Raw genomic sequence first — 10,133 nt, forward strand, 5'->3', positions numbered from 1 at the left:
ATTTTTCACCTATCCATGAAAGTGGACATACTTATTGTAAATTAGATAAATGGCAATCGATACGTTTTATATCGTGGTGAAACTGGTAATGTTATTCGCAGTAGTGAATATGTAAAACAAAGGTCATTGTAAGAAAACACTGCGGAAGGGGAGTGCAACCAATGTGAAACGAAAACGTTTTCACTGGACTTTCTGTAACCAACCGATAGGTCGATCGGTGATCAGCAGTGTCTGGTCGCTACCAGCAAGTGATCATTGTATAAAACAGTAACAAATGTTTGTTTAACTAGGAAGTTTTGATCAATGTCAATCACCCAACAACAGTTTTACATTAACTTTTTGCATTTCTTCGAAAGTGAGTTTTTGCGATTACGTCATTTATGAACGCAAGGATTAATGTCATTGGCATGCTGTCAAATTGAAATGACATTTTAGGAATAAGAATTTCGCTCAGACTATCATTTCCTGAATTTTCTTATGAGGTGGCAGTATTACAAACATATTGTAACATATAGACAAAACAATATACTAACATGTCTAAGAAAAAAGGTACAAAGAAAAATCAAGATCTTGATGAAGACTTCGAAGACAAGCGGTTGGAAGAATCGCATGATATAACCTCAAAGAATAAAGGGAAAAATAAAAAGAAAGGAAAAACAAACGCTAATATTAGTGATGAGGAACTGGATACGAATAAGAAAAATATAGCTTCAGATGATGAAGAAGAAGTCAAACCCGGAACAAAAAAATCACAAAAAAAAGGTTTATGTCAGTTGTCGTTAATGATTGGATACTGTTTCTTTTCTTTCCATCAATTTGTTGAATGTTTCTTCAAATTTCAGGTAAAAACAAAAAGAAAGATGATGTTTCTGAAGACGAATATGAAGAAAGTAAGGCCACAAATATTGCATCAAAGACCTCTAAACAAAGTAAAAAGAAGAAAGGTTCGTACATTTCAATTTTTTAATTCTTCTCATTAATCTTTGATACATTTTTGAGAAAGTAGCTAGTATTTTGTTACTGGCTTGAATACACCAATGATTATAATATTTGTATAGTTGAATTACATTGGTATTTTAATAGTTTTAAATTATTTTGTAGGTAAGGGTAAAAAAGATGATTGGTCAGATGATGGCAGTGATTTAGACCTTAAGGAAGTTTCCGAAGATGAAGTAGCAAAACCTGTTAGTAAAAAAAAAGGTGACTATCATTATTTGGACATTATATTTGGACATACAAAAGCAAACAATATCACTAAACTAAGTCTACTTATTTTTTTTTTTATAATTCATGATTTTTATTTAAGGCAATTGTGGACACTATCGTAGCTAATACCAATTTTATTGGGGTGTACAGAAAGTGTATTGTTCTTAATTTTTTTATATTGTTCGTAAGAAACGGGATTCTTACCATGATTAGGCTGTTTGAGCTCCCAATGTTTCGGCACAGTTGCATGTGCCATGTTCACGGGTTGACTGGTGTTGTGCGGTAGTGTGAAAAATGTTAGAGATAGATAGATGGAAAGTTGTATTGGTCTACCTTCTTTCTGATTTGTTGACCACTATCCGCGTTCTCACTGCACATTAAGTCCACACTCGATCTCATTTTTTGTTGTTGACAAACTACACTCACTGTGTCCACTTCTGTGCGCGTACTCAAAATCGGTTGCTGTCCGGTTTTGTTGTAATACTGCAATTATTGCAACAAATAGAGCTCTATTTGTTGCGATAGTTGCAGTCATTTTTTATGCACATAAAACTTTATGCACAATAGTTATTAAATTACAGCAAAGAATAAAAAGAAAGCTGTAGAGGAACATTCAGATGACGAGGATCATGATGACACTAAGTCTGTAGTTAGCAATACATCTAGTAAACCAGCTACTAAAGCTAAAGGCAAGAAAGGTAAGTGAAACTGCCATCAGAGTTGTTCAGCTATTATGGAGTCCGAGACCTAGTGGTAGTTGTTATAGCAGTTGTTTTTGTGGTAATAGTAACAATCATAGCAATAGTCGTAATAGTAGTGTTGTAGTAGTATTTGTAGTAATAATTGAAGTAGAAGTTGCAGTAATAATTGAAGTACAAGTTGTAGTAATAATTGAAGTAGAAGTTGTAGTAATAATCATAGTAGTAGGGGGCTATAGTTTACACAACCCTATAACTAGAACAAAATTCCTCTAGTAAAAATAATAAAATTTCAATATATAATAAAAACTTTAGATTTATTTAAGAGTGTTAATTTTATCTTTAAGGTAAAGAAAAGAAGAATGATGATTGGTCAGATAATGGCAGTGATGTGGAACTAAAAGAACTGTCAGATGAGGAAGTAGCGAAACCTGTTACTAAAAAGAAATGTAAGTTTTCAATTCAATTTATATTTATGGTTGTATTACTAATTATTCATTTACGAACTTAATAACTACAACTAAAATGCTGCTAGTTATGTTAGCTAGTTCATGTTTATATGACAAATTGTATGACATAGAAGTGTTAAGGTTAATTTAGGCTGCAACATAAACTATGACATATTGTATGTACTGTTTACAATTGGATGGATGGCTCGAAAGAAACTCATATTCATACAGAGGACCTTTAATGTACACTGTTCTCACTGATTGAATAGTGTCACAGTCTTATTATTTCATTAATATTTCAATGTAGTTTTTTGAAAAGATCCATTTCTTGCAGCGAAAAATAAGAAGAAATTAGAAGCAGTTGAATCATCAGATAATGAAGATGATGATGATTCTAAATCATTAAGCAGTGTAATGCCTCCACCGGCTCCTAAAAATAAAAAAGGTGAGTTTGTATGTGCATTTATCTTATCAATATTATAAATGTGAATGTTTGGATGTATGGATGGATTGATGTTAAAAGATTTTTCTAAAACGGCTGCATGGATTTCAGTGAAATTTGGCATAGTTGTATAATATAGTCTGAAAGTACACATAGGCTAATTAGTTTTTTTTTAATTCTGTGCTGACGGAGTCGTGAGTGATAACTAGTTTCAATAGATTTGTGAATTGAGAAATATATGTAAAGAGAACATGTATAGATATAAATGTGCATATATATAAATTAAATTAAACAACTAATAAATGTGTTGATTTCCAGAAAAAGCTAAGATTGAAGAATTGCCTGTTGAAGATGTGGACTCAAAAATAATATTATCAGATGAAGAGCAAATAATTAAACCGGCAGTTAAGAGTAAAAGTAAGTAGTAAAGTTTGCATTTGACTATTTTTTTTTTAAATTTATTAAGTGTCAAACGAGCAAGTGGTCACTTGCTTGTTGCCTACCTTTAATCGACTTACTGTTGTTGGTTAAATAAAATACTTTTAGTTATGAATTAAAGTATATTGAAAGTAATTACAAAATTAATACAAGGAGATGCGCGTGATACGTTAGACGGCCATTACGGAAGAGGGAAGTGACATTCCGTTAGTGTTGCCACTATAGGGTTACGCTTATATTCCAACACTTACGCTTTTTTACTAATAATTATTTAAATAAAAACATACTATTTATAAAATAGTATGTTTTTATTTAATAAATTATTTAATGAAAATATGGACTTATTTACATTGAAATGATAATAATGACGTTTGCAATTTTTTTAGGTAAAAATAAAAAGAAAAATAATATAGATGATATTGAAGAAGAGTTGAAGAAATTTGAAATGAAGGATCCAGAACCTGAAGAAGAAATTATCGAAGAAAAGGTGTTGTTTCTTTTATTTACTACCTTTGATTTATTCTGTTTCAATGTATTATTTTTTGTTACATGAAGAAAACACACATATCCACTTGCGCTCGTAAATTAAAAAATGTAAATGAATTTGTAAAGTGTTAAATATAAAATCATTTAAGACTTTTGTAATATTATTATGGTTATTATTATTTATTGTAAGGAAGCGGTGGATTTTTCTGAGGTTAATAAATAAAAAAAATTTACACAGGAAGAGAAAGGTCAACAAGAGATAGTAGAAGTCGAAAAGAAAATGAGTCACAAAGAGAAGAAGAAACTGAAGAAGCAACAAGAATATGAGAAGCAGATGGAGATGCTGACGAAGAAAGGTGGACAGGGACATAGCGATTTGGATGCCAATTTTACTGTGAGTCAAGCGCAGAAAACTGCAGGTTAGTGATTTTAAACATCTAAGTATTTTATCATTGATTTTATATAATACAAATAAGTTATAATTTTTTTTTTTAGGTCAAATGGCTGCTTTAGAGAATGCAGTTGACATAAAAGTAGAAAACTTTTCTATAAGCGCTAAAGGCAAAGATCTGTTTGTGAATGCTAATTTATTGATAGCTAATGGCCGTAGGTACGGTCTGGTAGGTCCTAACGGGCACGGTAAGACCACCTTGTTGAGACATTTAGCTCAGCGTGCGTTTCCACTGCCCCCACACATTGATATACTGCTTTGTGAACAAGAGGTCACCGCCAGTGATATGAGTGCTGTTGATACTTTGCTGGAATCTGATGTTAAGAGAACTGGTATGTTGTGATACATAATTTGTTTTTTTAGTAGGTTATGGTTTTTTTTATGTTGACTTTGTTTATTTTTTTTTCAGAACTTTTAAAGGAATGCAAAGAATTAGAGGCAGAGACTGAGAAAGGAAATTTGAGTAAGCAAGATAGACTTAATGAGGTAAATAATTTTTGATTCGTAAAAACAATATTTGTTATTAGTAACATTCTGTATAATATGAATATTGCCATTTAAAAAAATCTGTGATGATTGATTGATTGTCTGTATCGTGAATTTCAACTGCCCTTACATTTTATTGTCGCACTAGTAGGTGCACGCGGCTGCGTTCGCGCGGGATTAAAAAAATCTAGTAATAAATATAGCCTATAACACCCGGAGATAGTGTAGCTTTCCAACTGTTAAAGAAATTTTCAAATCGGTTTCGGAGTCTGTTCAATGCAAATAAATAAACATTGAAATCTCTCCTCATTATAATATTATTTGATTGTTACATATTGTGGTCTCTTTGAACGTTATGTATGAATGTGGAGGTACACCAGTAGAGGTAGACCTAGGAAGAGATGGATGGATTGCGTGAAAGGTGACATGATCAAGAAGGGGGTAACAATGGAGATGGCGGAAGACAGATAGATTTGGAGGATGGAAATTTAGTGTACCAACCCTACGTAAGTGGGACAAGGTGAAGGAGATGATGATGAGACATATTGTGGTCTCTATTTTTTCCAAGTAAGAGAGAGAGATGACACATGTTGTTAGTTATTAAGATGTTACCACAGTTGAAATAAACGGTTACCAAATCTTACTTATTTTATTTGCTGTATGTATGTATGTATGTATGTATGTATGTAGGTGTACGCAGAGCTGAAGGCGATAGGTGCGGACGCGGCGGAGCCCCGCGCGCGACGTATCCTGGCAGGTCTGGGCTTCAGCAAGGAGATGCAGGATCGCGCCACAAAGAACTTCTCCGGTGGATGGCGCATGAGAGTTTCACTCGCCAGGTATATTCAGCGAAGTTTTCTTACTAATACTATAAATGCTAAAGTTTAGATGGATGGATGATTGAATTTTATTGTTTCGTATCTCCAGAACGGATTCATGGATCTTGATGAAATTTGACACAGATGTAGAACATAGTCTGAAAGGACACATAGGCTACTAAGTATTTTCTTCAATACCATGAGTTGCTGGCGGCAGCTAGTTTAAAAAAATCTTGTGCTATCAAGGGTAAATTGTGTATGCTCTCTGTTTTTTTTTTGTCTAGGAAAATTGTTTGTGTATTTCTTATATAAACACTAGCTATCGCCCGCGATATGTGTTCTTCTAGACTATGATCTACAATCTATGCCAAATTTCATCAAGATCCGTTGAGCCATTCCGACGATACTTTATTTCCAGAGATACTTTATTTTATTTCCAGAGCTCTATATATAGAGCCAACACTGTTGCTGCTCGACGAACCTACAAACCATTTAGATCTCAATGCTGTTATTTGGTTGGACAAGTGAGTGAATTTTAAAAATATTGTTAAATAAAATATTATGAGAAAGGAAAAATAATAAGGTCTTGTGATAATATTATAATGTTCTCTATTTGTGAAAACTTTGTAAATTTGTATTATGTTTGTATTCTAATATTGTTACTTTTACTTAACAGTTCTTATGTCCTTAGTTTTAACCTATTTAAAAATTTAAGAGACTGACCCAAGATAATATTTATTTAATCTGTTATAGCTTTTTTTAATTAATAATAATTATGATTTCTATTTTAGTTATTTACAAGGATGGAAGAAGACATTGTTGGTTGTATCTCACGACCAGTCGTTCTTAGACAACGTGTGTAACGAGATTATACATTTAGATCAACAGAAGTTGTTCTACTATAAGGGAAATTATTCCATGTTTAAGAAAATGTACGCACAGAAACGTAAAGAAATGATCAAAGAATACGAGAAGCAAGAGAAGAGATTAAAGGAGATGAAATCACACGGACAATCGAAGAAACAGGCTGTGAGTTTTTGTTACTTATTAAGACAGGCAAAGAATTATATTACCTTCCCATTTAGAATTGAATATAGTAGAATATCACCATATGAGTTGTAATTTAAATAAATATAGTTAAACAAGTATATGTAAACCGGTGAGGGCGTTGCTATCGCTGTTGGTTGTATCAGAATATATAATAACAATAAAACCTGCAAAGACATAAGAAATAAAAGAAAAAATACATGACAAATACAGTATAAAGAGGATCTTGTGACATTTTTTTGACTTTGTTAGGGGGGCGCTAGTGTGCTGTCATAATTTAGTCTATACATATATGTATGTTGCTATGAGAAGCTTTCGACCTAATTGCATTGTAAACATTTAATCAAAATGGGCAGGAAATTAACGTCTTCAACTATATAAATATGAATTTTAACAGTGTAATAATTTAATACAGAGTATTATAAATGTTTTTGTTAATAGGAAAAAAAACAGAAAGAAGTACTAACACGTAAGCAAGAGAAGAACAGGAGTAAGAGTCAGCGGGAGGAGGCGGAGGAGGGCGCGGCGCCGGTGACGCTGCTGCAGCGACCCAAGGAGTACATCGTCAAGTTCAACTTCCCCGACCCCCCACCTCTACAGCCTCCAATACTCGGCTTGCACAGTAAGGATTCATATATTTATAGTTTTTAAATAGTTGGGACTTGTGACTTTGTTTGGATTAAGGTTGATTAGATTAAATTGACTTTTTATTCAATTTTAATTGCATTTTTTGACAGATGTGAATTTCAACTTCCCGGGTCAGAAGCCGCTGTTTATAGATGTGGACTTCGGTATAGATCTGAACTCTCGTATCGCTATCGTGGGCCCCAACGGAGTCGGCAAGTCCACATTCCTCAAACTTCTAGTGGGAGAACTGAGCCCCGTGCGGGGAGAATTGATCAGGAATCATAGATTGGTCAGTATATTTTTTATTATTTTGATTAGTAATATAAAATTAATTTATATTAAAAATTAATAAATTGCTGTTAAATGATTTTTGTATCAAATTTTAGTGCAAAGGTCCTATTTAAGTTATAAATACTTTTCAGTGTCCCTTCTCGTTAATGGAGAGAAAAACTGAAAGCTCTAAGAAGGTTGCGCTAGCGACAATTGTGGAGTATTGTCTGTTAAATTTTTATGCGTCATTCTTGCAAAAAAAATGTTTCCTTTTTTACATTTTTTAATTAAGTCGTTGCTATAATAGTCCACATAGTTTTTTGCATAAAAAATATTTTTTTTTTGTATATTTGTGGAATATTAGTGTTAATTCTACTCTTGATTATACAAAAAAGGCAGATTTTCTTACGATTTTTAGATTTTTATGTAATAACAAAACTCATAAACTTTATATTAAACTATGGTATCCTGTGTATAGAGGATAGGTCGTTTCGACCAGCACTCTGGTGAGCATCTAACTGCTGAGGAGTCCCCGGTGGAGTACCTGCAGCGCCTGTTCGGTCTGCAGTACGAGAAGGCGCGCAAGGCGCTGGGCACGTTTGGTCTCGCGGGTCACGCTCACACCATCAAGATGAAGGACCTCAGCGGAGGGCAGAAGGCGAGGGTCGCCCTCGCTGAACTCACCCTCATGGCTCCCGATGTCGTTATATTGGTTAGTATATTTAATTCACATTATCTCTGCGTAAATAACGTGGCAATCTTTAAAATTATATGTATTTTTTTTTTAAATTCACATCTTTCGTAATTTTTTTTTAACTAAAAGGTCTGATAAACGATTAAATATGTTTGACTCTCAAATATAGATATTTAACTTTCCTATGCGTCCCCTCTTCCATCAAATTCACTCTCCCTTCCCATCATTTCCTTATATAAGAAAAGGGTGGGAAGAGATCGTGGACTAATATTATAGGTTACTTTTTATAACCCGCTTGATGAAGTCTCAGCGACCGTTATTGTTAGAATACAATATATTTATTTTGTTCGTAGATGTATTTCGAACAATAATCTGGTAACAAAACAATTTTTATGAACTGTTTTATCTTATTTTACTAATATAATCGTAAGATCTGTTGTTTTTATGCACTAACACTATATGAATGTAACTTCTCCGAATTTTTTTTTTACTTTTTTTTTGGGATTATCATCCTTTTAGGACATGTGACATGTTTAACAGTGGTAGACGCCAACAACAACAACATCAGTTGTACGAATTGACCAGCTCGCTCGGTGAAATACCACGACCACATAGAAGACAGGGGTCAAGTGGAAGTAATTCCGCGTACAGTCTGATGAATGTGATGTCGGAGACCTAATTTTAGTCCTCTTTCCCTTCCCACCCCTTTTCTTATAAGGAAAGTATGGGAAGAGGAGGTGGATTTGATGGAGGAGGAGATACATAGGATGGTTAAATGTTGGGTAAGCAACGCACCTGCAATTGCGAATGTCTATGGGCAGCGGTCGCTTCGCCATTTCAGCGAATTCATGTGGCCGCTTGCTCGTTTGCCATCTTGTAATATAAAAAAAAAATGTGAAAACAAAAGTTATTTTATTTGCACACAGGACGAGCCGACGAACAATTTGGACATAGAAAGTATTGACGCACTCGCGGAGGCCATCAACCAGTACAAGGGTGGTGTTGTGATTGTGTCTCACGACGAGCGTCTCATCAGAGAGACTGAGTGCGCGCTCTACGTCATCGAGGATCAAACTATTAATGAGGTAATTGCATCATCACTACAGTATTACATCATCAAAACTGGTTATTACGTAATATACATTCGAGTTTGGATAGGTAAGAACATGAGAAACTTCTCGCTTACCCGAGTTTCTCGCTAATGGAGGTCGTAAGTCTCGGAAAATTATTCTCGCTTATAAAAGTTTTTTAAACTAAAAAGGTTCCATTTATCGAGGTTCTACTGTATGTTTTTTTTTAAAAACTATGTTCAGTGACTACATTTTTTCATTCATTACATGATGGTGATGAACTTAACTAAAAACAAGAATATTTAAAGTTGATTTTATAAATCTTTCTTTGTATTGTGAGTGTGGGATGTGTTTTATTAATATAATAAATTGATGTACAGGTGGATGGCGACTTTGATGACTACAGGAAGGAACTCCTGGAGAGTCTGGGAGAGACTATCAACTCTCCTTCCATCATCGCTAACGCGGCTGTTCTACAATAGAGTCAATTTTATCATCAGATGAATGATAAAGATACTATATTATATCTATGTTATATAAATATATATTTCTTTGTCAACTATTAGCAAATTATGTAAAATATTTAACTGTCAATTAGTAAAATGGTTGTCAACACTAATCACGGATTCAAATTTATATTTTCTAGAACATTACATAATTTGCTGATTAAAAGAGAACTTTTGGTGGAACAACGAATGCTTTCGTAACGGAACATTGAATCTAAATATTAAAAAATCATATAAAAAAAAAATTGTTTTGCTGTTGTTTATATCTGGCAACCCATATTTCTCAAATATTTACACTTATTTTAGTTCATATTACAGTCGTTCACTCGTTCATTTATTTTCCTTTGATTTAATTTTAACTTAATTTCTGGTCGTTTATCATTATTTACTACTAGCTGTGCCCGCGACTTCGTCCGCGTGAAATACTATTTTGGGTAGCATTTTT

General features: G+C 33.5%; 1 protein-coding gene across 2 annotated transcripts; it reads left to right on the plus strand.

Moving 5' to 3' along the window:
- The first annotated feature begins 114 nt into the window (after positions 1-114).
- On the plus strand, positions 115-9,890 carry LOC106719627 (ATP-binding cassette sub-family F member 1). Of its 2 annotated transcripts, none has more exons than XM_045686677.1 (19): positions 115-768; positions 843-944; positions 1,102-1,200; positions 1,788-1,904; positions 2,252-2,353; positions 2,688-2,798; positions 3,114-3,212; positions 3,620-3,720; positions 3,958-4,138; positions 4,215-4,502; positions 4,580-4,656; positions 5,347-5,495; positions 5,915-5,998; positions 6,266-6,503; positions 6,963-7,143; positions 7,259-7,437; positions 7,897-8,130; positions 9,039-9,197; positions 9,563-9,890. In XM_045686677.1, exons 1-19 carry the CDS (start codon positions 534-536, stop codon positions 9,662-9,664), a joined length of 2,838 nt encoding a protein of 945 aa, XP_045542633.1. In that variant the 5' UTR covers positions 115-533; the 3' UTR covers positions 9,665-9,890. The 2 variants fall into 2 exon arrangements, with proteins under 2 accessions (XP_045542633.1, XP_045542634.1); XM_045686678.1 differs by having other exon boundaries at positions 116-762.
- Positions 9,891-10,133: the final 243 nt, after the last annotated feature.

This window comes from Papilio machaon, chromosome 3 (assembly GCF_912999745.1).
Source record: "Papilio machaon chromosome 3, ilPapMach1.1, whole genome shotgun sequence".
Taxonomy (NCBI): Eukaryota; Metazoa; Arthropoda; class Insecta; order Lepidoptera; family Papilionidae; genus Papilio; species Papilio machaon.